The sequence below is a fragment of the Dermacentor albipictus genome, chromosome 2, assembly GCF_038994185.2.
Source record: "Dermacentor albipictus isolate Rhodes 1998 colony chromosome 2, USDA_Dalb.pri_finalv2, whole genome shotgun sequence".
Taxonomy (NCBI): Eukaryota; Metazoa; Arthropoda; class Arachnida; order Ixodida; family Ixodidae; genus Dermacentor; species Dermacentor albipictus.
Window position 1 is genome coordinate 76,802,820 of NC_091822.1, and position 26,772 is coordinate 76,829,591.

The 26,772-nt window shown below is 46.9% G+C and overlaps 1 protein-coding gene across 1 annotated transcript in view; it reads right to left on the reverse strand.

Moving 5' to 3' along the window:
- LOC135913075 (sodium-coupled monocarboxylate transporter 2-like) overlaps positions 1-26,772 on the reverse strand; it is a 137,572-nt gene that overhangs the window by 4,576 nt on the left and 106,224 nt on the right. Inside the window, exons 12-15 of the mRNA XM_070533257.1 lie at positions 21,497-21,564; positions 21,326-21,412; positions 13,932-14,113; positions 11,123-11,223 (exon numbers count right to left, since the gene is read on the reverse strand). Coding sequence (XP_070389358.1) covers positions 11,123-11,223; positions 13,932-14,113; positions 21,326-21,412; positions 21,497-21,564 — 438 coding nt within the window. The remainder of the gene's footprint in view (positions 1-11,122; positions 11,224-13,931; positions 14,114-21,325; positions 21,413-21,496; positions 21,565-26,772) is intronic.

Genomic DNA, 26,772 nt, shown 5'->3' on the forward strand with positions numbered 1-26,772 from the left:
GTGACCAGCTAACTTTTAAGTGTAATCATGGCGGCAAACCGTAAGTGAATTAGAATCTGGCAGCTGAATTGTAGGGGATTCCAGCGCAACAGGAACGGACCTGGGTAGGGTTGACATCCTCTTAGCCACTATCTTGACGTGGAGAAGAAACGACTCAGAAAAATTTTAGTATCACAGATTGGGACCAGTTTTGCAAAATCAGGGAAGAGCGTAAGCAGTCCCGGGACCCGACCCCTACCCTGGTTCAATGGTCAGAGCAGTTGAAACGCGATGTCAGGGCGGCCGCCAAGTCGATTTGGACCGACCTCGAAGTCGACAGGATGGAGCATCGTGTGGCGCATCTTCTGGAAGCCAAGAAGATGCTCCTCGACAGACGGAAGGGATGCATGTTCAATCGCAAACTCTGTAATAAGATTGCAGAAGTGAATAGAACTATAGAAGAGAACTGTCAGGAGCTAGCTAAACAGCCGCGGGATGAAGTTTGCACTGAGGTGGATAGTCAAATGAGAGTAAGGGTAAGTGCAACCCACTCAAACACCTCTTAGATGACATGAACTCAAAATGTAATCAAAGGCAAGCGATTGAGAAGGTTCTCTACAAGGCGAGGCAATCGGAACCCGAAGATGCACACTTCAGATCGGCCGGCAAGCAGATATCTTCCGGTCGAAAACGCCAGTCCAATCGACCACCCTCCATACAAGGGCTAGCCAAATCCAAAGTTAGATGAAGTATTCATACCTAGTGAAGTTAAGGTGGTACTGCACAGTCTAAATGGCAAGTCTGTCCCTGATCCGACGGAATCTCTACTAGAGGTCTAAAGAACCACGACGATGACTCCCTGCATAGTGTAATCGGGTCTGGGAGCGGAGGTTGGTGCCCGAAATCTGGAAGTCGGCATCTGTTGTCCTCATTCCGAAGACGGGAAAGCACCCGGGCCTTGCAAATCTTCGGCTAATCTTTCTGAAGTCCTGCGTGGGTCAGATGGCCCAGGACGTCATTCACTATCGTATTTCGGAACACGTTGAGAAGCGCAATTTATTCCCATACAACATCAATGGCTTTCGTTCGGCTTTGTCCACACACGATGTGATGAAACTCATAAAATGCCAATTCACTGACAACGCAACCGGAGATGTGAAGGCTATCCTGGGTTTAGATCTAGAGAAGGCTTTCGGCAATGTGTCTCACCTTCAGATTCTCAATGCCATGTCGGAGCTCTATCTGGGTGCTGGCGTTCATATTTATATAAGCTCAAGACTCAAGGCGACGCTCAAGGCGACGCTCAAGACTGGTGATCTCAATACTGAGGCATTCCAGCTCGGATTTAGCGACACGCCCTAAGGGGCTGTGGTATCTTCACTTCTCTTCAACATAGCAAAGAGGGGTGTCAGAAAAGCTCTCTGTCATTAGTGAGGTCAGTCACACGCTTTATGCAGATGATATAACCATCTGGTGCACCAAAGGAAGCGGAGGGGAGTTTGAAACAGGCCTCCTCACGGCAGTAGATGACATCGAGTCAAATCTGGATAACACGGGACTGAGATGCTCGCCTAGTAAATCCGAGCTACTCCTTTACAGGCAAATCAGGAATGACCGCAAACCTAAGGGTTGGAAGCCGCTCTCGGATTTTAATATGAATCTAGTCACACGTGATGGAGGCCTCATTCGCAGACTGGACTCTATCCGTGTACTATGCATAGTTATTGAATCCAATGGGTCCCAAAACCTCACGTTGGCTCGAATCACCACGAAAACAGAAAATGTAATTAGGCTCAACAGAGTCTCAACAGAAGGGGAGGTTTGAAAGAAGACAATCTGCTCAGGTTTTCCGACGCCTTCCTTATGAGTCACATCATTTATGTAGCAGCTATGTCGAATCGGCATACTTCTCAGAAAAAGAAGTTGAAAATGCTCATTCGGAAAATCTTCAAAAGGGTTCCCGCCATCCCCAGGACTGCCAGTACAGAACGCCCCTATCAGCTGGGAGTACGCAATTTATTGGAGGAGATTATCGAGGCGTAGAAATCGGCCCAACTGGCTCGGATGTGCTGCTCTTCGGCGGGGAAAGGAATTCTGGACATCCTATGCCTTAACCCAGTACTTGCTGAAGAGAGAAGGCATCGAATCACTGATGAACAAAGAGCAAGCGTTTAATGCAAAAGGATAGAAAGATGGGCGAGTTACCGCTCGTCCTTTCCGCGTCTAGTCTCTGTCACTTCGTGTCACTTCGTGCTACAATCCAAGATTAAGCAAGCACTTACTTTGGGTCAATTCCTCGGAATGACACCAACAGCACAATGAGGGAAGGCGTAGGGCAAGGGCGATTACGATCCTGAAGAAGATCAAGGACGAACTGCAATCGGTCTGCTTTGTGGATGCAACTCAATATGGCCGCTCGTCTCACTTTGACATAGCCGCAATATATCACAGATGCCATGCTATTTCGACAGCCTTGGTGGCCGGGACCACTTCTTCTAAAGTGGAGCACTTTGGCTCTTTCGGACGACAACAGAACGCAAAAAGATCGGCTGTCAGGGCATTCGCCTCGTGCTCCATCACGAAAGAGGCCCATAGTATTCTCAGGAGCAGGTATATCCCTCCACATACGATTACTCGGTTTCCGGCACACTTGGGCCAAAATTTGGACTCTCTCACCAATCTCAATGACGTTGCTCGCTCCCAGCCGTGCGTACTATGTCTCCGCGCGTGAGGAGGAGGCTTGTCAGAATTCAGTGTCCAAGAGGTCCGGGACACTGTATTCACCTTTAATGAATTCCCAAAACATTTCTATCTGTGGAGAAGAATATTTCCTCCACCGCATAAAAATACCACAAGACCTTAACTATAACCCTTAGGATGCCTCATAATAGCTCTTATCCTAGTCCGGCCTTCATGCACTGTTTATAGCCAGACATTTTGAGCTCACAGTGCCCTAGCTGCGGATGACATGCATTTTAGATCACATGCTCTGGCAGGGTTCTTCATTACAAGAGGATAAGGACATCACCGAACAGAAGTGGAATGCGGCCGTCAAGAGCTCTCAAAAGCACCGTCAGCTTCGGGCTGTTCAGAGCGCCTGCAATGCGGCGGTTGGGTTAGGCCTAACTGCCCCCACGTGGGAGTGGCCCGCGGTGTGGCCCCAAGGGGCGGCGCTTCTCAGTATGCTTTTAATAAAGTTCTTCGTATCCGTATCTGTATGGCTGTGGGTTGCTTTTGACGACTTGGACTTGTTTCTCTTATAGCACATTCTGCATGGATCACACGATGGTTCACAATATTCGTAAAAGAAATTGGCAGTGACATTAGCATGCGCCAAAGATTGAGAAGGCAGAAAGCCTGTGTGCTCGAGACATTCACTAAATCACATGACCTTCACATTCGAATGCGTTGTTAGTCTTATTGTTTTCTCGCAACAAAAGTCGTGGGTACGAGCGCCGTAATTTACGCTACCTTAATTAACTTCGCCCTATTAACACCAAAGTTCGCGGGTGCCACTCTCGCTAATGGTCGTGGGTTCGAGTGCGTTATTTAGCTCCATAATTATTACCTGTGCCTCAATTAACTTCGCCTTACTACCAAAGGTCGTGGGTTCTACTTCCACATAAGCTCGAAGGTTCGACTCCCGCCGAAAGTCATGGGGTCGACTGCCCGAATTAACTCTATGTTAAATAACGCTGCCTTTTTTGGCATCAGGAGCGCTATCGAAGTCAGCTCTCGAAGTAGACGATGACGACGACGAACGCGAAAGCAGTGGCACGACCACGTGGCGTGGTATAGGAACGCTGGCATGATGACCGCCAACGGAGCTTGTTGTGGAAGAACGCGCGAGCAGTGGCACGAGCGCGTGTCTGCGCGAGGCGAGCTCACATGACTTTCTGTACCGCACGCAGCGTTTTGCAGATCATAGGGCGCACATGTGAGCCACTTATGCTTTCGCCTTAATAAGTAAATAAATAAATACAGCTGAAGGACGCCTAAGCTTCGACTAGAAGAGTGGAATTTGAAGATACGTGACTGCTTCTCACGCTTCCCGGTAATTGCAGCTTATTTAACCGTCATTTTTACCGGCAAATGCTGGCGGCGAACGCTATGCACGAAGGAAGGCCTTCTGGCATAAACGCGGCCTCTTGGATGGGCCGAGATGTGGCGGAGGCGAGCGCCATCTGGAGGTGTTGCAAGGAACCAGGCGATCCACTCCGTGGTTTCCAAGATATTCGCGCGCCGGCCCGTGCAAATAGTGGACGTCGTGACCAGTCTATAGATGATAGAAACGCTGGAAAAGGGGCTTGTTTGAGTTTTCACGTAACATAATTATGTTTTCTTGTACATTCAATTTACAGTCCGACGCTATTATGTCTGTTGGTTACGTGTAAATCGTATTTTACGCTTTTTTACGTATCTTAGCTAGAGAAATTCAATTATTTCAGTAACTTCGTTCCGCCACATGGACGTACTGCGCATGTGTACTTGGAAATTCCTTCGGTCGAAGTGACGTGCGACGCTAGACGGTGACCACCGGATTTTCTGCGACATGGGACACTTAGCGCAATCAGGCTAACAAATAAATAAATAAATGAATGAATAAATAAGTAAGTAGTAGAGTCCGCGCGCATTTCCATGTAATTGAGCACGTCAGAGTACGAAACGCGGAGGGAGGTGTTCCTTTCTCACGTTGTAGTTCAGTGATGTAGTGGTGTCACCGTCTTAGTTGTGTATTTTATCTCTGAAAGCAGTTTCAGCGCCCGAAGCTTCAATCGTAGAGCACGCATCAGATCATTTTCATTGATGAACTAAAATTTATCCCGATATAATGTTTATTTAGAGGAAGTGGTATTAATGAAGCTGTAATCAGAGGATATTCGAACTTAAGTATTTTGTGTAGTGCATTCTATTTGCTAAAGCGCCAGTAATACCGAATAGTTTAATGCTCCGATTGCCCGTTTTAGCTCACTCCTATAGACAAGGTGAAATTGACGTGGAGATAAGTATTTGCACAGAGACAAGCGAGGAAAAACATGTCAAATTTGTTGTACACAGGGTATCAAAATAAATAGCAGACACATAAAGAATTGGTAATGAGGCAGATGCACTAGTGGCCAAGTTATTACGTCTGGTGAGTACGTCTCAGGTCTCGCTTCGCGGCGCAATGGAATGGTCACCTGAGTCATTCTGCATTGTAATATTAAATGAAATGAAAACAATTTTAAAACTCTGAGCTTTGAGCGGCTGTTGCAACTCGGGTTAGCGTTTAGGCTAGGAATGCTTCACGCACAGGGATGAATACGTCCGGAAGTAAGACCGAGAGAAAAAGGGAATATTTTACATTAATTCACTGGCTCCAGTTACGGAAGTTCATTCCATATAAGAGTGCTTTAAATGTTGGAGCTCACTGCACGTCTAAGCACACATCAAGTATATCGCCCGCTGTATTATTTCAGTGCCAACGCAATCGCTCGCTTCATAATGGGAGCCGTTGGCGCGCGCATATAATTCAGTGAGTTGCCGTGACATGACGCTACCCAGATGGCACGAAGCGCGTGTCTGAGCGCCCGCCGCTGCCGTTCCGGTAGAGAAGCGGTAGATACTCCGTCCCTCTCAAATGTCACGCGTCTGTCAGGTTTCTTCCTCCGTACTCCTTTCTTTGTAGATCTCTGTCCATCCGCGGTGCGACGCTTTTAATGCGAAAGCATTATATGCCCCATTACTTGGATATATAGCGTTGTCGTAGGCGGTGTGGCTGAAAAAGGATCCCACAAACGCCCGACGGCTCGAAGAGTAAAAACACTTCAAGAAATGCTCGGATTGTCGTCAAATTTGTCAGACATGCTTCTGTAAACAAAGTAAGTTATTGCATTCAAAGAAAATGTAAATCTCGCTCTGGATGGGTACCGAACCCGGGCCCCTGGGGTGATAAACTTGCATGCTTTCCTGGCGCCATGGTGGCACCAAGGTGCTGGTTCACTAAATTTTTGGCTAGTACATTGGTCATTGGAAACGTCACGCTGCTGCCTCCCTCGCATCGTTTGCTATTCGGATTTCATCGGTACTGTGTATCGGTACTGCGTAGCATCTACAACAGCGGCAGTTGTGAAACGTGGTCGTCCACGGAAGCAAGACAGAGAAGATGAAGCGAGGACACACAAAGAGAAAACGACATAGTTACTAGAAACCTACAATCAGGCATGAAATAAAATTTATCGTTCTACAAAAAAAACGATCCGCCTGTTTCCTCCCTATGGCCAACGAAAACGCTAATACAGGCCCACACCTATTCAGCAGAAAGAACTTCAATGTATGTCTAAAAACACTCATCGAAAATATTTCACCTATGCGATTATAATGCTTCCGCATTCCCACACGTAAGCAGTCTGAAGTGTCCTTGCTCTCCCTATTTTGCGTTTGCAAAGTGCTGGAGAGATGCTTCGTGGATCCACAAATTAGGCGCTGGCATCGAGGCAATCTAGGACAGGTTTGTTCACTGTTCGCAGCGGTCGTTCTGCCTATTACTGGCTCTCCCTAGGCGTATAGACTGCTGTTAGTTGTCACGTTATGTATCGTGGCACCCGCTTTCATGAAAATCATTTTGCGCGCTTTAATGGTGTGGTCAGAGACACTGAAAAGCTGTCTTCGCTGCAGCAGTAAAACAGCATCGATTGTAACTGATATCTTTTTTCTTATATCTGGGCATTCTTGGCCTTCTTTATTAGAGTTACACCAAGATCTAGATTAAAGCAATTTGTTACTATAAGAAGTTCCTATAATCTGACATTTCGCATTCTTTCAACATACTTTCAGTGGCTCTCCCAAAGTGTTGCAATGTTGCGGCTAAGAGCCACTGCACGATTTGAATACGCCGCCATGGCATATCGATGCAATGCCACCGTGGCCGCAACGCACCCGTCTGACACATATTAAGGCCAGCGACTGCAGGAGCAGCAGCGTCACGGTGACGCATCCCTCTTGGCAGCGTACGTAGCGCCAAGGCGCTACGAACGGTGACTCCTCAGAAAGCACTGCGTCTGTTTGACAGCCAGCGTGACAACCAACAATGTGATCATGATGGATACAGAAAGCGGTCCTATGGATAAATTCACAACTTAACAAACAAAATTATTTCTTCTGACTTCCGTCGTCAGGCGCCACGCAGATAGTATTTTCCCCCACGACCGTAAAGCAGCCCAGGACGCTAGATGACGGAGGAGCGTAGGTGAGGACGATGGGATACTAGTGAATAGCTGGACCGGCTGCATCTGGCTGGTGTTAAATAAAATTGTGCAGGCGTTGTCAGCACACGTCAGGGCACACCACTGTACCAAAGGTGTTCACTTTTAAAGCTTTTCATTTCCCTAAATGACTAGACTAGGCAATATAATGACTGTGTTGTGGCCAATCTCAATCGCCGAATCGTTCGCAAAATCCCACATATCACGTCGCACCATTACGCAGGACTCCGCCTACTATGTTGCCACATCGACCTCGCATGCATCGTAACCACGTGGTATTCTGGAAAAACCGAAGTCAACGCAGCTCCCAATGTAGGTCTCGATGTTGACCTCTTTCATGAATTAGCGGGCTCTCCTTCACGGGTAGTTTGTCATAGCAACCAATTAGTGTGTGTGATTTTTTTAGTGCGCATGCTGTTGCTTTAAAATGCTCTACATATTCGATAATGTTTATTTGACAAATTATTTGTAGAATTTAGGACATCATTAGGATGCTTAGAGTGCTCATCAGGGATGTGCATTGCTTCATAAATTTGAAGATACTTGAATACAATGACAGTGGACACAGTTACTACAATTTTTTTCGGAGTAATTGAGTACCTGGTAACTTGTAGAATTGTGCATCCGTCTGAAATGTGCTACCAACCTTGTCGCTTACGGAGCTGAGCTGAGCTGAGCTGAGCTGAGACAGTCTGAGATCTTTGGTCTCAGACTGCCCTCATTTGAATTACCAAGACATAAAATTCAATTCAATTACCCCATTACCAGCAACTACCATATTACTTGTGCCATGCAGCAGCGCAACATAGTGGTACTGATCGTTCACTTGGGCCTTTCGTGATTTTTGAAAAGCTTGAGCCGCCCGCACAGATGAAACTACGAAATAAATTACAAAATAGTGCCTAGCCGGGCTTCTTCTTGCTGTGACGTATTATTGCGAACAGCGCGAGAAAAATGGGGCAAGATTCCATGCCACAACCTTAAGCACACGCGAGGTTGGATGCTTTTTCTCAGCGCTCTCAGAGCGGCAGCAGCGGTAACTTGGAAGTTCCATGGAAACCGGCGCTCACTGTTGCTAGCGGAGGGGGTGCACTTTTGTGTTAAACTGGAAACTGGTTCTTCTAGTTACTCTCACGGATTAGCAACGGGATGCATCGCCCCCTGGATGTGTCCGGCTCTGAGCACCAGGAGCAGCCACAAGTTCTGGCGCAGGACTTCGTGTTGCGGGACCAAGCTTGGCCAGGTGCAGGGAATGTTGGAGGATGTTGGCACGTGGGCTAATATGGGGTCAAGAGACGGCACGGGGGTATTCACTGTACACGTATACCGCGTTAGGATGCTACTCACAGACGTGACACTTTGAGTGCCCTGGCCTACGCTTAATGTGATGTATAATTGCGTCATAATTGGTGTGATTGCCGGGTGACAGATGCCTTTGCCAGTGTTAAGGAGGTATGAGGGAGTCGATAGGAGAATCCACGATTCGCAGGTGTTTTTGTGTAGAACGCGGCGTGGATTGTGGTGCTGAGCTAGATAAGGTTTCGGAGTATAGAATTCTTGGCATCGGATTGGGATGCTCGGTATCTTGCATTCTACGCACTGATGGCAAGGAATTCATTCTAAGAGGACCGGGAGGAATGGATGACAAAACAGGTGCTTGTTCCTGAGCAAGCACAGCAGGAACATAATTTATTCTCATTAATATCCTACAATGTATTAAGAATTTTTTTGTTTGAGGTAGCCCATTTCAGAACGAATGTCATGTCGCAATTCATTGTTTGAATAGGCGCCTCATTTTTGTGTTCCTTCGAAACAATACGTGGTGGTGTAGTAACAAAACTTTTTTCTTTAATGAACGCCATCTTCTATGGGAGCATCTGGTGGCATTCTGCTTCCCTGTTTTAGTGCTCTCTTTTTCACCTTGCACCAGATAACTGAAAGCCGTTGTCTCTGATTTGTGAGCTTCTCAGTTGTCCTGATGATCACTTGCGAGCAGCATCACACACGTCCCAAATAATGTATATTAGCCAATTTATTTACAAATTGGATTCCTCGCAAACTTGATGTTTCATAAGGATATTGTAAACAAATATTGTAATCATTTTCGTTCATGAATTTATGATCTCTTGTGTGAAATATATGTGTACGTTATATGTGTATTCATTTCTAATGATTTCATCCGCTGTTGTAACCGTGGGGTCTGGCCTCTGTCAGGCCTGCGTGCCTTTAGCCCCAGTCTCCCCTCGCTCGGACGAGAAATAAAGTACATATGACATAGCAAAACGGCTAAGTTGGCACTAATTCTTGTTTGAAGGGTAGTGCCAGGACCTTCAAAGGATTGAAGGAAGACCCAGGAGCCGGGAGTATGGGATAAGGGCGTCATCTTTGAAACAGATATGAATTGGAGAAAACAAATAGGTAGTGCATGTTCGTCACCTATTTTGAAAATTCTCGTAACTGATTTGGTCTTTATTTTGCTTTAGCTAACAGCCAGCTTAGCTACTGTACAGAAACTTGAGGTAGTACTTACAGGACGGATCTAGAACCCATTGTGCGCATGAAAACACGAGCAATTAGGATTGGTACGATCGCGAAGTACACTAAGTCAACACAGTCTTCATTCAAATCGCTGATATTACTACCCTTAAACTCTGTGCACATACTAAATACTGCAGCTGAAAACTGGTTCGTATATAGAAGTGTACATAGTAGTAGTGGTACATTGTAGTGTAGTGTTTAATGATCCACTTCCTGTAGACTTCTTCGGTCTACTTACTAGAACCACGAGGGCTGCAAACCGCTATAATTTCAACGTCCCACCATGTCATAACGCTTATGTGCAAACACTGATCATATAAGGGTGCCGAAATTTGGAAGGGAGCTACTAATGACATAAAAATTTAGAGCAATTTCGCAATTTCGTTTAGGCACTTCTGTTTCTCCAATAATCTGTTTAAATTGTTGATATTTTGTTCCTATCATATGTAACCTTTCCTATCATATATAATTTTGTCAACCATTGCTGTTCTGCCTGCTTATTCTTGTACCATATTCTGTATTTTGCACAACACTAACCTTCTGGCAATGGGTTTAAACAATTCTTGGGTTTTTTTTTACATTGTATGCATAATAAGATATAAAAAAAGAAATTAGCCTTTAGTTGAAAGTCCGAGCTTTGCCTGGTAGGTCGGTGTCTTTTTTCCGCAGTGTCTACGTTTTAGCAGTACACTGCCCATAAGATCCATGTTTCACTTTGTTTAACATTGAGAAAGCACTCTATATTCGATATATTATGCTGAGGTCACCTTACCCGAGTATTCATAGTCGCTTAAATTGAGAAATTTTAATGGTAGAACATTCCTAAAAAAGCGCAGGACAAATTTTAGCTGTGTAGTAAATAGAGTTCAGGATTTATTCGTGCTGTAACTTGTTGTTTAGCGCGTAACTTACGGACAAGATTGATAATAGCAAAGCAACAGTAGCTTTTTTTTTCGAAAAGTCTGTGGCAGAGAAATATAGTTCAGTCAGTATTGCAAACAGCACCCTGAATCCCATTGACTTTACGGCACATTGCCATGACACACGGCACAATATGACCAAAGACAAGTCCGCTGCCCTCTGGGATACCTTCAACTCTAGCAACAGAGTTCTTAGCGAATACTCAAAGAAGGAAACATTACACTATCTTTTGCCTTTGAAGTTGTCATCTTTTTTTAAGTGAGCGTATCTCCAAACTTAGGCTCACTTAAAGAAGAATGAGTATTTTTGCAGCCTGGGCTGAGTCATATTCAAATCATCAGAAAACTACTTTAGGATCTTTTCTCTGCTGCGTTTGTTTGAGCTTAGTGCCACAGCTATTGGCTTTGAGCAATACGAACAGAAGCGAACACTGTACGCACCTTTCGCAATGCTGAAGATGGTGCCGAGCAGCATTGTTAACAGAGCTCCGACAAAGGAAATCGGAAAGGACGAAAGCTGATACAGTGGGAAAACATTTGACCTGCACAATAAGACCATACATATAAGAGACTGAATATCACTTACCAAAGTCAAATACAGCAACCAACGACCCACGACGTACTTGACCAACTATGTACAAGTGCGAAGTAGTTTTTTTTTCTATGTTTAGTAGTGTGAGTGTTATTCTATATTAGCACTCAGGAAAATTGTAAAATTTGTCTAGAGGGAAATAACTATTCATGCTGTTGTCTTACAATATCAGAGGAGGTGAGAACAAATTGAATAACGAGGGAGAACAGAAGCCTTGCTCCACGTTTCATAGGGGAAAAAAGGGCGGGATAAAGGAAAGTACGAAAGCGACAGCTACCACGTGTTGTATTCCCGGCCAAAGCATGTTTACATACGGCCAAATGTAGGTCGCAGAAGAATGTTCGTGAAGATTGCAACTCAAGTATGATTACATGGAGAACTTGCCAAGACTTCAAAAAGGGAATAAGTACAAATGAGTCACAAATGCTCTGTCCAAGCCCCGTTGGTTTCACTGGTGATGATATAAGCAGTACTTCACGTTGTGCCCTACGCCCGTATTCGTCGATAGTCCAGAGGTCCTTACATATGCCTCTGAAGTGCGAGACCACATTTTAAAGGAAGAAATAATATTCCCCACACTATACACTACATAAAAAAAGAAACACTGTAACATAGAAATGCCAGAAAGGAAACAGTCAGCATGTCATTAGCGCAACAACGACACGTGGATGAAAGAAGAACACGGGACGAGTGCTAACTCCTCGACGTGGTGGATCCGTTCCTTACCAATGATTGTTCAGCCGTAATCTACTTCTTAAATGGAGCTGACTGCGTGTGCTTAACTGCATTCTCTGTCGCATATAGGATGCAAACCATATGAGGGCTTGCTGTCCAGCGTCGAGGCGGCAATAGATGAGCACGGCGCTGTCCTTTATTCTAACGCTTGTGGCCTTAGTGAGGCAAGGTTTTTAGAGCTTTTATCGTTTTATTTGAGGTCCACGTTTGTTGAATTTGACAACAACATTTACCTTCAAAAGCAGGGTGTTTGCGTAGGCTCATGCATAGCATTCAGATTAAGTGACCTGTTTCTAGCTCGATGTAACAAAGCTCATTCTGCGCCGTAGGGCGACATCGGCGTTGTAAAGGTTTTTAGATATGTAGATGATTTTTTTTGTATTTTTAGAAAGATGACTAGTTTTTGGGAGGCCAGTTCTTATGTAGATTGCTGTTTTGACTGTTCAAACTCTGCTGTTGATAGTATTCTTGCCACATTCATTGAGTGTTATAGGCCACATACGTTCACCATTGGATTCCCTGCGCAGGGCAATATCAGGTTTTTAGACTTCCGTTTGCATTTCATAGCTGAACACGTGTGTTGGGTATATAAGCCCAGAGCTAACAAGCCGCCCTTGAGTTACAGTTCTGCACACTCAAAACTCATAAAAAGAAGTATTGTACGCTCTTTCTTGTCATGCGCTCTCTCGAAGTCATGTCCTCACTTGCTGGATGAAGGCCTTAGTAAGCAGGTGGCTCGTCTGCAGGAAGCACCGAATTATCCGAGACATATCATTATCTCGGTTGCTGAAAGCCTGCATCGTCAAACGAAGGTAACTTCACGCCTGAGCGATGAGCAAAGAGCGGATGTGGAAACAAAGAAGAAAGAACAAAGGGGCAAACAAAAGGTGGCTGTAATTCCCTATTTTCATTAGGTTTCCCGCAACCTAAAAAGGGTAGGGCAATGGTCTGGTGTAAACGTTGTTTTTACAGCGCCCAACAAACTTTTGGGGTTGAGTGCGTTGAGCTGTCCCACGAGGAAACTTTTGTTACGTGCACTCGTAACATTGTGTATAAGACTCCACTTTCGTGCGCGAAGTACCACGTAGACCAGCCGGGCAGATGTATAAACGTGTGTCGGGCGGAGCGTAGTAATAAAATAGAAAGCCTCGCTATAGATGGGCACCTGGCTGCCCATTGTAGAAATGTGAAGTGAAGGCACCATGCTGCACTCGTTTCAAAAAAATGTTCTTATCTATCGCCACAGGAATACGGCAACGAGAGAAATCGTCGAAACAGCAGAGATGGCTAGAGCAGGTGACGATTGTGGTAGCATGCCGTCTGTCTTTTTATCTAAGAAAGACCTTGAATTTTTTGGCATAGTAGTCACATGGCCGCTTTTCCATTCTTCTTTCCCTTCCGTGTGTCTGTTGCAGTGGCTTCCCTGTGAGTATATATGTGCTTACCAGCTGCAATAAATCAATTGTTGAAAGTAACCGCTGGTCCGGTGTTCTTGATTCGTCCTTGTGTCGTTCTTGCGCTATGTATCCCAGTTTACGATTGAACTACCAACACGCCCAAACTTCTTCCCTGCTAAAGCTTTCATGTTTCTCGCATATAATTACGTATCCCTCCAACCCCACAAATTCGGTTTTTCTATTGCAACTTAGGTGGCAATGTCGCGTGAAGGGCAGAACTGTGCCTTCGGCACCTTTGCCGATGCAATCCCAAGCACTTGAGTTTGAGGCTGCGAGTTCTCTATAGGGTAATCATGACAATTTCTGCTTCGCTACGCAGACAGCCAAAGACAATGAAGTTTACTTCCTACCAATAGCGCCCTTACTAAAAAGTAGCCCACTCTGTTTACGATGCTTGCAGTGATTCAGATATTTCATCGACCAAATATTTTGTGTGTGTTCATCTGTATGCGCAGGGGACACAGACCTTTCATATGACAACGCGTTTGTCGAAGCGAGCTGGTAGGTTCCGTTAGTGGAATTTGTGGGAAATGGGCAACGATCCAGCGTTCCATATAGGATTGGTGGCGAAGAGATGCCTGACAGGCTCCTGCCAATGGCGTGCCATATCTGCAGGCCGCACACCAGCAGGCTTGCCCATGCTGCTGCCTGCAATAAAGGAGGAAGATAAATGAATGAGCACCAGTTGCACGATACCCATAACTACATTTTACCTGGCAGAGGGTCGCTCCTGTGTGCTTACACATTGATTTATGAACATTTGACTGGTAATGGAAACTACATGAATTCAGCAAATATTAATTTTATCAACTTGGTCTGTGCTCCTTCATGTGCTTAGCGTGTGAAAAGAAACAAAATGATGATGACCTAAACATATTATAGCGGTCAAGTAACTTGCAAAAAGATAAAAGCTTGCCTAAAAGCTAGTGAGAAAATAAGGCGCAAGATTCCTTCCAGTTTGTGGCCACATGGCTTCCTGGGAGAATGCTGCGGCATACCTCTCTGAAGAGAGGTAGTAACTGCAACAGTTATTTGACTACTGAAAGGAGGGAGAGATATGGTTTATTGATAGGAAACACAGGGTCGACCTGAGATAGTGCGCTCTAGTCTGCTATACTCTGCACAGAGGGAGAGGGAAGCGGAGAAGGAGGCGCAGGAAATAAAGAGCGAAGGCAGGGATGTTAACCAGAAAAGTGTTCAGTAGAGCCTATAAGATAAAATAAAGAAGGCATCCTAGAAGACTCGCAGCAGCGCGATAACTAGGGCTCATTGATAACCCCTCGCTGGCTCACACACCTTACGCGCAAGCGCGCTTCGCACGCTGAACCGAAGAAATTGAGCACTGACATTTTACTTTCGAAAACAACGAGTTGATTATGAAGCACACCATAGTGGGCGACTCCAGAATACTTTTGACAACCAGGGGATATCGTGCACCTAATGCGCGAGACAGACAGACAGACAGACAACGAACTTTATTTAGTCCTGAGGAGCTACTTTTGGGACCTCCTAACGGGAGGCCATTGTAGCCGCTGGCCGCGCCCACGTAAAGGACAGAACGCCGTGACGCTCCGCTCTTTCCTGGGCCCTCTGGATAGCCTGGGCTTGCTTTCGGAGTACCGTGCTTCTGATGGCCTCCTCCCACTCGGCTTCGCTGGAGAGGAAGTCGTTAGGCAACGCGGGACATCGCCAGAGCATGTGAGCCATTGAGCAAAAGGTTTCAGTGCAGTCAGGACAACTAGGGTCCACATCCGAGTAGATCCTACTGAGGAATCCCCGCGACGGGAAAGATCCCGTCTGCAGCATTCTAAGTGTAGCTGACTGACCTCTACTGAGCTTCGGGTGAGGCAGAGGATAAATTCTCCGACCAAGTTGGTAATGTTTAGTGATTTCATTAAATGTGAGGAGTGGATCGTTCTGCTGAGGCCCTTCCTGCCCCTCCGGAGCCTCCAGACCGTCGCGGCGCGTTAGTTCTCGCGCACGGTCGTGGGCAAGCTCGTTGAGGTTTGGGAATCCCTCGAGAACGTTCGTCCCCATGTGTGCGGGGAACCACGTGATATAATGAAAACCGGAGCAAGCCCTTTTCTCTAAAATGGAGGCCGCTTCTCGTGCGAGGTTACCCGACTCGAAAGCTCTGATTGCGTCTCTCGAGTCGGTGTAAATGTAGGTACGCTCTGGATCACACAAGGCCAGCGCAACCGCAATTTGCTCTGCTATACTCGCGGTGGCCGCTCTGACCGAGGCCGAGGACCGAAGCACCCCCCGCCCGTCTACAACCGACAGCGCGAACACTCTCCTGTTCCCGTACTGCGCCGCATCGACAAAGACCGCGGAGTCTCTGTCTTCCCTAACTTTCTTCAATATGGCTCGTGCACGGGCTTTACGTCTACCCTCGTTATGCTGCGGATGTACGTTCCGCGGGAAGGGCCTCACCAGGTATGTCGCCCGCGTTTCTCGTGTCAATGTTATACGCCGGTCCTCCATTATCCTAGGAGCCATGCCAACCTCGTCGAGAATTCGCCTGCCAGCTTGGGTCGACGATAGCCTAACCACCTGGGCAGTGACCTGTGCCTCTATGATCTCGTCTATGCTATTGTGCATACCGAGTTGATCTAGCCTGTCGGAGCTCGTGGCAATAGGCAAGCCTAGCACTTTCTTGATGCTCTTGCGCATGAGTGTATTTAATTTGGTCTTTTCCGTTTTTGTCCACACTAGAGCTGACGCCACATAGTTAATATGGCTCATGAGGAACGCGTTGTACATCCGAAGGAGGTTGTCTTCACCTAACCCCTTCTTTCGGTTGGACACCCTAGAAATTAGCCGCAACATATTCTCTGTTTTAGCTGTAACGTGGGTGATTGTTCTGGCATTACAGCCCCTCGCGTCTATGAGCAGGCCTAGGATCTTAACTGAGTCGACTCTGGGAATTTTCTGCCCATTATTCGCGTATAATGCCACGGGTAGCTGGTTGAGGGGTGTCAGACCCCGAACCCCTTGCCTTGCGGGTCTGTAAAGCAACAGCTCCGATTTACTCGTAGACAGCTTGAGACCCGTGTCCGCGAGGTAAGCCTCCGTCTCGTCCAAGGCCGCTTGTAGAGCTTGCTCCATTTCAGCGAGGGAGCCCCCTGGGCACCAGATCGTGATGTCATCTGCGTAAAGTGCGTGACCTATGCCCTGGAGGCCGCCCAGCCTATCTGATAGACCCTTCATGACGATATTGAAGAGCAGTGGCGAGATGACTGATCCCTGAGGGGTACCCCGAGCTCCCAATTCGTACACGCTCGACCGAATCTGCCCCACCTGAATAGTAGCAGTTCTATTCATGAGAAAGGACCTGACGAAGGCCTGGAATTTGACTCCCAGGCCTATCCCGGCCGTGGCTTGCAGAATGTATCTATGGAACACTGTGTCGAACGCCTTAGTGAGATCCAGGGCGAGAATCCCTCTCACGTCCCGGGTGCCGCTATCAAAGATTTGCTTCCTTAGCATTAGCATAACATCCTGCGTCGATAGGCCGGGCCGAAAACCAACCATATTATGTGGGAAGAGGTTTTGGCGCTCTATGTACCCGGAAACCCGGTTCAAGATCGCGTGCTCCGCTACCTTGCCTATGCACGAGGTTAGTGATATTGGCCTCATGTTGTCCAAATGAAGAGGTTTTCCTGGTTTAGGGATGAGTGTCACTATAGCCGACCTCCATCTGTCTGGCACCTGTCCTGTCTCCCATACCCTGTTGACCTCCTTAGTAAGTAGTTCCACTGCTTTATCGTCCAGGTTTCGTAATAGCCTGTTAGAAACTTTATCCGGACCCGGAGCCGATCTGCTGTTTAAATTGTAGATCACCGCCCTGACCTCTGATTCTGTGAAAGGCGCGTCCAGTTCCTCTACCGTCGCGCACTCGATCTGCGGATAATCCTCTTCCTGCGTCGGCCCTATAGGAAGGTATCTATCCGCGATCGCATTCAAAAGTGACTCTTCACTGCCGCCCTCCTGTTTGTGCCGGTGTATAACTTTACTAAGTGTTTGCCTTTGATTATCCTTTGTCTGCGCGTCACCCAGGAGGTGCTTGAGGAGGTTCCACTTCCCTCCTGAGCGCATGGACCCGTCTACTGCCGTGCAGACCTCGTCCCATTGTAGCCTATTGAGCTCCGCACAATATCTCTCAATCTCTCTATTAAGCTCCGCAACCTTTTTCCTCAGCCTACGATTTAACCTTTGTGTTTTCCACCTCATCAGAATTGACGATTTCGCCTCCAACAGATGCGCTAGGTGCGGATCCACTCTTGGGACCTCCGCTTCTGTTTGTACTACCTTAGTAGCCCTCTCGACGTCCTCTGTTAGCGATTCGATAGCCTCGTCAAACGAGGAAAATGTGCTCGTTCGCTCCTTCCTAAGTTTCCTGAATTCGTCCCAATCCGTGACCCGAAATACTCTGGCCGGTCGGGCTTCCACCGTCAATGTTACCGCTACTATGAAGTGGTCACTGCCCAGGTTCTCCTGCTTATTGGCCCACGTTACGTTACCTACGTTCCTTACACAGGCCAAATCAGGCGTTGTGTCTCGCGCGACTGACGTGCCCAGCCTAGTGGGGAACCCTGGGTCCGTTATTACCGAAAACGCAAGATCATCCAGGATCCTTGCCAGGTTCTCTCCTTTTACAGTCCGTCTGACGTAGCCCCATGCATTATGAGGGGCGTTAAAGTCCCCAGCAACTATCAGAGGAGAGTGTTTGGCTATCGAAGTCGCCTTCCTAAGCAGGGAGTTAAACGTCTGTCTCTGGTCCGACGGCGGGCTATAGACGTTAAGCACAAAGACGCTCTGCTTGAGACGCCCGTGCGGTATAACCTCCACGAAAAGGGCCTCCATCTTACCCCGTCCAGAGTGGATTGGATGTTCAATAAAGGCTAGATTTTTTTTAATCATCGTAGCTATTCCTCTGCCTCCCTCGTTCCTGACCGACACAGTGTTGAAGCCAGAAAGGGTAGGGTCGTCACATAGTGTTTCTTGTAATAACAAAATCTGCGGTTTTTCCACCTCATTCGCCAATAGTTGCCGTAGCGGAGCCTTGCGCCTTTGAAAACTAGCGCAGTTCCACTGCCATATTACCAGCTCTTTGTGATCGGCCGCCATGATGCTACAACACCATACCTTGCTCCACAGCCGGAGCAACCTCGGAGTGATTCACTGCCTTGCTTTGCGTTCGGACCTTGGCTTTGGCTTTAATCGCCGCCTTTTTTTCTAGTACGGTCACTCTTTGGACCAAAAGCTTTACGCTTTCCTGATTTTCTCTACTTATCCTAAGTAGTTCCTCCAACATCTTTCTTTGCTGGACCTCTCCCTCAGACGTTTCCGAGTCGCTCTCGTCGTTAGGAAGGGGGGCCTTACGTTTTGCTTTAGTGAGCCCTACGCGGGGTATATGTTCGACTACCTGTGGCGTCTGGTCGCACGCCTCTATTTCAAAGGACTCTGGGTTTGCCTTGGCGGCTTTGAGTCGGCGTACCTCCTCTCTAAGCTCCTTAACTTCCTTAAGTAATGCGTCCACGTGCGACCTACTACCATGCTCTGGCGAAGCCGACCGCGTTACCTCCGTGGGTCTCTGTAGCTCCTTCTTCTTCTTCCCTTTGACACGATCCGCCCAGGTAGGCTCCTCCTGGATCCGCACGCTGGACACCGAGCGCCCTCTTGATCTGGAGCGCTGCCTGATTGCACCGTGCTTCCGCGCAGCTGGCGTGCGAGAGCGGCTTCTTTCGGTGCTGCGCTCCTGCACAGCTGGCGTGCGCGAGCGGCTCCTGCCGCCCGCCGTGATGGCGTCGGTTCCCAGCTTCAGCTGCTCGGCGCGTCGACGCCGCTGCCGCCGTCTTCTTCTGACGATATATGGTACTTGAAATTTGTCCCTACACTCTTTGGCCGCTGTGGGGTGCGGGCCACCGCACAACGTGCATTGCGGATCACACTGGTGATCTTCCGCCGGCGATCGTTTGCCGCAGGTGCGACACCACTTGCTTCCAGGGTTGGGACACACGTCAGCCCGGTGTCCCAGTCCTCCGCAACCGTAGCAGACTTCCGTGTGGCGTCGGTAGAGTGTGCAGCGAAACATGCTCGCGCCGCATGCCACGTAGTTGGGCACCCTCATTCCCTCGAAAAGTACCACCACCGCTGTAGTGTTCTTGATCCGCCTGGCCTCCAAAGCACCCGGATTCCGATTATTTACAATTCTCGCTCTGAGTTGAGCCTCGCTGACTTCCACGTCGACTCCTCTTATGACTCCTCTACACGTATTCTCGGGTGGAGCCAGGTACGCCGCCACCCTAAACGTGCCTTCACCGAGCCTGATTTGCTGCACTCGAGCGTACGCGTCCGCGTTTTTCTCGTGAGGAGTACACACGACAAAAATGTTCTGAACTCCGTTGGGGCACATCGTGTCCTCTTCGATTGCGGCCGGAGCCAAGGATGCTGCCATGGCCAAGGCTTGCTCAAAGCGTATTTTACTGACCTTGTTGACATTCAGGCCGTCGCGTGGTCTGACAATAATGCGAAAAGTGTCCCTCGGCAGTCGAGGCAGCCTCGAAGCAGCGGTGACGCGTCGTATCGCGTCGCGTGGTGCGGCGGTGCGGCCGCCGTCCCTCCGTCTGCTACTTGTATTTGCACCGTCTTGACCCGAAGAATAATCTTCCCTGCGCCTGCCGGGCCGGCGGCCGTATGCCACCTTCCATCCCGCGTCGCATGCCTCTTGTGGAGTAATCTCTTCTCCGTCGACAACGTCCATCCTGGAATCAAAGTCCCACATGCGCGGGAGTAGGCCTAAGCCTACCCTCGCCGTGTTTCAAACACTCGCGGAACGGCAAAATGTCCTCCTACCGACGAAAATCCGGTATCGGCAGAGTCCTCTTGACGTGCCACGTCGATTAAAGCATAACTCGCCCGGTTTCGCAGGGAGACCCACTCGAAAACATTGATGAAAGCTGGAGCCGATGTCAAAGCGCCCGCACTAGTCGACTTCTTCTCTAATGCGCGAGAGACGGGCGTTTTCACATTTCGCCACCACCGAAATGCGGCCGCCGCGACCGGGATTTGATCTCGCGACCTCGTGCTTTGCGACGCAACACTACAGCCGCTAAGCCATCATGGTAGCTAAACCGAAGGATCCTACTTCATCATTTATGCTACACTCTCACCAGGATTTCATCAAGTTAGATGTGCAACAAGAGACCGATTTGAAATTGTGAGAGATGTAGTACTGCTGTGTGACACCGCATAGTGGTCAATCGTTCCGTTAAAACTCGGCATTATTTCGGTGTTCCCGACAATTTAGGCAAATAATCTATAGGTTAGTGGGCAAGCGTAAAAAGCTAAAGACGGAAATAAACTCGCCATTTTCATTGATCGCCGAACTAGGACTCGTGGTTTTACGGGTAGCACGAGCTGCAGTAAAGATTCGCTTCCTCAGTATAATAGCGCGGTGTCATGAGAGAATTCACATTCACACAAGGAGAATTATCTAGGTGACCACTAGAACTGGCGTTCGCAACACTGGCGTCAGAGAGTGCACCAGCAGGTGGGAGTGCGCGTGCTTGGGATGAAGCTAGCGTTCCGTGTTGCACAAGATGTACGATTTCAGTGTGCCGCATCTCCCAGGTGATGGGGCATAAACCCTGGAAGTTTGAGTCGCGAATATGCAATCGTATCAGGTACTTTACGGTGGCGCTGACATAGACGGCGGCAAGGCGACACGAATATCTCTATTAGCTGCTGTTGCTATACGGTGTTAGAACGGAGAAAGGCAACGAGCAAATGATGCGAATACGCTTCGCTGAATAGGTACAGTGACAGGCAGCTTGCCTCGCGCTGGCAGAAACTTACCTTTGCTTTGACCCACGGAGACGAGATGGCAAGGAGTACGAGCCCAGCGAATGGTCCCGAAGCGGACGAATAAAAGGCAACGAACAGCTGCGTCCAGATAAATGCTTATGAATAAACCACGATAAAGGAACACGCAAAAGAGCGGCGGGTATTACCAACAACTCTACGTACCCGTGTAGCCGATCCCATCATTGGCACGGCTATCGCAAAAAGCGTCATTATAACGCCGCTTGCAAACGCTGAAATAAAAAAAAAGAGAAATTTGAGTCTGCTGGGCATTTATAAGCGTAGAGACATTGTATTCCTCATAGACCAAGGCAGCACTCAATCACAACTGTAAGGTATATTCTCGTGACTGGAGCGTTTTTTCTGCTATTATGGTGCAACTAAAATTTCAGCAAAAAACAATATTAACCTTTGTTGGCTTCCTCTACAAAATGACTTAGTTTCTCTGCTGTGACTTTACTCCAAATTTAGACTCCGTAATGTTTTAGACGCTATCGTCACTCCGTTTTATCCTCTTATTAGGTATGTTTGCCATTCCACAGATAATTATGATTCCTTGAACGTGTACCAGAACTAGAAGATGCGCGAATCGGCCTCAAGAAGAAGCACGTGTTCGGGGTTTGTCGACTTTGTCGACATGCAGTGCATTGTCGAGCGCGCAAGATGCAAGTACAAATTGATAAGGTGGAAGCTTGGGCGAGTTGGCGATTCAATATCGACTTGATTGCACAGCGCAAGAGACGTGGACTGTAGGAAGAACAGCGACTGTGTTGTGTTCTTCTTTCAGTCCTCTTCTTTTGCGCTGTGCAAACAATCCAAGAAATAGAATTTTTTTTTACACCGCCAGAGGTCTGCGCGCATTGAAACTTGATTGGACCTTCCAAGGTGCTGGTGGGAGGTAAGCCTGGTCATACGAAGTCAATTGTGTATATATATATATATATATATATATATATATATATATATATATATATATATATATATATATATATATATATATACACAACTTGAGTGGTGCTACAAGGTAAACAGAAGTATTTGATTTCAACAGTTTCGATAGGTGGGCAGATCTTCATTACAATTACAAAAAAATGGGAGTTCGGCCCTGGTAGTGAAGACACCAGACCAGGTGCTCGGTCGTTCTCAGATACATCAAACCGAGAGGGACAGTTGTGAGTGATGGACTTTCAGCGCGGTGGCAGATTTACAGCTGCCGTCCGCATATATATATATATATATATATATATATATATATATATATATATATATATATATATATATATATATATATATATATATATATATATATATATATATATATATATATATATATATATATATATATATATGGTCATTGACCGGCGTGTATGAACTTGGCAAATCTCAGTTTTATACAGAACTCCCAAGCAATCCTGCCGAGAAATTTAGATGTAAAATAAAGGACGTCCACACCACTCTGCTCAAGGCAGGGAAGATAAGCGGTGAGACATTGAAAGCCTTTATACCGAGAAACTCTTGCCTCGGCCGTTTCTACTTATTGCCCAATATTCACACAATAAACAATCCCGGCCGGCCTATCGTTTCCAGAAATTGAACAGTGACTGAGCAAATATCCAGCTTTATTATTATTTTCATTAAGGACGTTCTATCTTCATTCCCCTCGTACATTAGAGACACAAATCACTTCCTTCCAGAGGTATCAAACGTGGCGGTACAGGCGGGGGGCTACTAGGTCACCATGGATGTCACATCTCTATACATCCAAAATACCTCACACCAAGGGCATAGCTTCCAGAGTTTCAGCCTACGTCGGCTCCAGCCAACCTAGGCAATTAGCGAAATATACAGTTCAGAGTCTTCTAAATCTAGTACTGAAATATAATCGCTTGGAGTTCGAAAAGAAACATAAGCAAATCAGCGGCAGCACCATGGGAACGACGATGGCGCCAAATTACGCAAATATCCTTATGGCATCGTTAGAACTCCCCTTCCTGGCAAATTCGCCCATAAAACCAATATTTTAGAAACGATTCCTGGACGTCATTTTCTTTGTGTGGGTCGACAGTGAACAAAGTGTCTTGGACTTCATTTTCAATTTCCCGCCAATCTGCTTTACTCACAACTTGTCCCAATAAAGTCGTCACTTCTTCGACGTCACTTTGTCACTGAAATATGGTGGCATTTCCACATTCCTGTACAAAAAGCCGACAGATCGTCAGCAATATCTACACTTTTATAGTAGCCATCCCTATAGTGAAAAACAAGCATCCCATTCTCCCAGGCCCACATATACAGAAGAATCTGTTCCGAATCTCCAGAATTTGAGCGACTCATGGAAAAACTGAAATCCGCTCTTATGCGGCAACAATATCTTCCCCAAAGAGCAGACAATGCCATTGAAGGCACCCGCAGCTAAGATCGAGCACATATAATGGAAGTTACTACCAATACCCAATGAGATCCGAACTTCGTCCTCACATACAATACCGGTGCTGCATGGGTCCATGCCATTATCAACCGCCATATCAACATCATGAAACAGACAATCCGACTCGCTACTATTTTCAAGCGGCCACCTCGAGTTGCATATAGAAGAAACAAACATTTAAGGGATTTGTTAGTCAGTGCGAGGGCACAGAAGCCAAACACGCCCAAGTGTTGTCGACTGTGTGGGAAACCTCGTTGCGAGGCATATCCTCACATGAAAACAGCAGACGCTGCTGTGGTATCGAACTTGTCATTCATATAATGAAAATCTTGACTATGATTCCAGTAACAATGCGAGGTGTGAAAGCAGGAATATATCGGACAAACAGATACCCATTTTCGCCTGCGGTTCAACAATCACCACGCGCATGTCAAAAGTCTCCCCAAGTTACCCTCTCCAGGCACATTTGACCACCAGATCCCTCCTTTGAACGCGTGAGCGTCGGGCTCTTGCAGTCTGTTTTCCAACACACCTGTGCGCGCGTGCAGAGAGAATCTTTTTTCATCCACAAATTTGGAACGTACCCTGAAGGAATTAATGCGAGTCCGGGGTGGTTGACGTGCTTCCGAAATTTGCGGTTCAGGGTATGGGGAGAGAAAATACAAACTCTCTACTCAAAAATTGACACGGTCGCTACTGCTTGCTGCTCCCTCCACGTGCGCCTTAAGGGGGCGAGCGAAAAACTAATCCAGCTTCCTCCACCCTGCAGCTCAAGTAGTGATTCTGAGTGACCCGTTGCCTATTCTGGCAATCCGCACGAGCTGACGTCAGTTGTCCGTTAAACGTTCGCGAGCTACACCATTCGGAGGATCCTTAACTCGGTTTCCTAAATCTAAGCCCAGGGGCATACTTGCTTTGCGAACTCCGCGTTTATTTAGAAAAAAAAAAGATTTCCGCACCTCAGCTGCCCCCCCCCCCCCCCAAAGTACCGGAACGGGCCACGCATTGTGTATGTGTACTGTGACACGTTGTTACTCGTAACATGTTGCCGCCTCTCCTGTCTTCCTTCAAGGTCTTTTCTCTATTCTGCCCCGCGCCGTCATATTCAACTTGCCCTCTCTCTCGCTACAACGGCGGCACGCTCACTGGTGCAGCGGAGCCACTGTTTTTTCCCTCCTTGCCTTGTGTCAGCTGGAACCTAGCTTCCACCCCTTCCACTCACCGAATTATGCCTCCCTCCTCCAGCTTTTCTTTCTCTTTTTTTTTCACTGACCTACTTGCCCTACATACATGGGACTCCGCCTTCCTTTCGCCCTGCATCGTTGCCAAATGCAGCTGTATATCTGCCAAAGCGCCGAGAGGAATTCAATCACTGTCACAACTGTCCTCTTCGAGTTGACGTATCTAAGAATGAACGCGCTCTCAGTCTGTTGTCTTCCCTATGAGCACGGAACTGCCATTTGCAAGGAAACCCAGATAAAGATAGGGCCTCCAGTCGGAAATATTTGTTGTGTTCACCTTGTAGCGCCGCCTAAGTTCCTGATATATATATATATATATATATATATATATATATATATATATATATATATATATATATATATATATATATATATATATATATATATATATATATATATATATATATATATATATATGCATTGCCCATGTGTTTGCGCGATGTAATTGCGCAAGCAGAAGTAACGAAATATCAGCGAACGGAACTTATATTGTATGAGAAACGTTGCGAGGCAAAAGCCGCAACAATTTCCGACGCTACTCGATGACCGTACTCAACTCTTATTCCAAGGTCCAAACTTGCCAAGCGCCGTCAGTCACGAGCACTGCCCGGGTTCGGCGTAAACACGGGGAAACGCGGCCGCTGCTGGCAGCAGTTGCTCCATCTTTCACTGCACTGCCTCGTTAACGCTGACATATATATATATATATATATATATATATATATATATATATATATATATATATATATATATATATATATATATATATATATATATATATATATCATCGTCATCATCAGCCTGGTTACGCCCACTGCAGGGCAAAGGCCTCTCCCATACTTCTCCAAGAACCCCGGTCATGTACTAATTGTGGCCATGCCGTGCCTGCAAACTTCTTAATCTCATCCGCCCACCTAACTTTCTGCCGCCCTCTGCTACGCTTCCCTTCCCGTGGAATCTATTCCGTAACCCTTAATGACCATCGGTTATCTTCCCTCCTCATTACATGTCCTGCCCATGCCAATTTCTTTTTCTTGATTTCAACTAAGATGTCATTAACTCGCGTTTGTTCCCTCACCCAATCTGCTCTTTTCTTATCCCTTAACGTTACACTTATCATTCTTCTTTCCATAGCTCGTTGCGTCGTCCTCAATTTGAGTAGAACCCTTTTCGTAAGCCTCCAGGTTTCTGCCCCGTAGGTGAGTACTGGTAAGACACAGCTATTATATACTTTTCTCTTAAGGGATATTGGCAACCTGCTGTTCATGATCTGAGAATGCCTGCCAAACGCACCCCAGCCCATTCTTATTCTTCTGATTATTTCCGTCTCATGATCCGGATCCGCCGTCACTACCTGCCCTAAGGAGATGTATTCCCTTACGACTTCCAAGGCCTCGCTGCCTATTGTGAATTGCTGTTCTCTTCCGAGACTGTTAATCATTACTTTAGTTTTCTGCAGATTAATTTTTAGACCCACTCTTCTGCTTTGCCTCTCCAGGTCAGTGAGCATGCATTGCAATTGGTCCCCCGAGTTACTAAGCAAGGCAATATCATCAGTGAATCGCAAGTTACTAAGGTACTCTCCATGAACTTTTATCCACAATTCTTCCCAATCCAGGTCTCTGAATACCTCCTGTAAACACGCTGTGAATAGCATTGGAGATATCGTATCTCCCTGCCTGACGCCTTTCTTTATTGGGATTTTGCTGCTTTCTTTATGGAGGACTACGGTGGCTGTGGAGCCACTATAAATATCTGTCAGTATATTTACA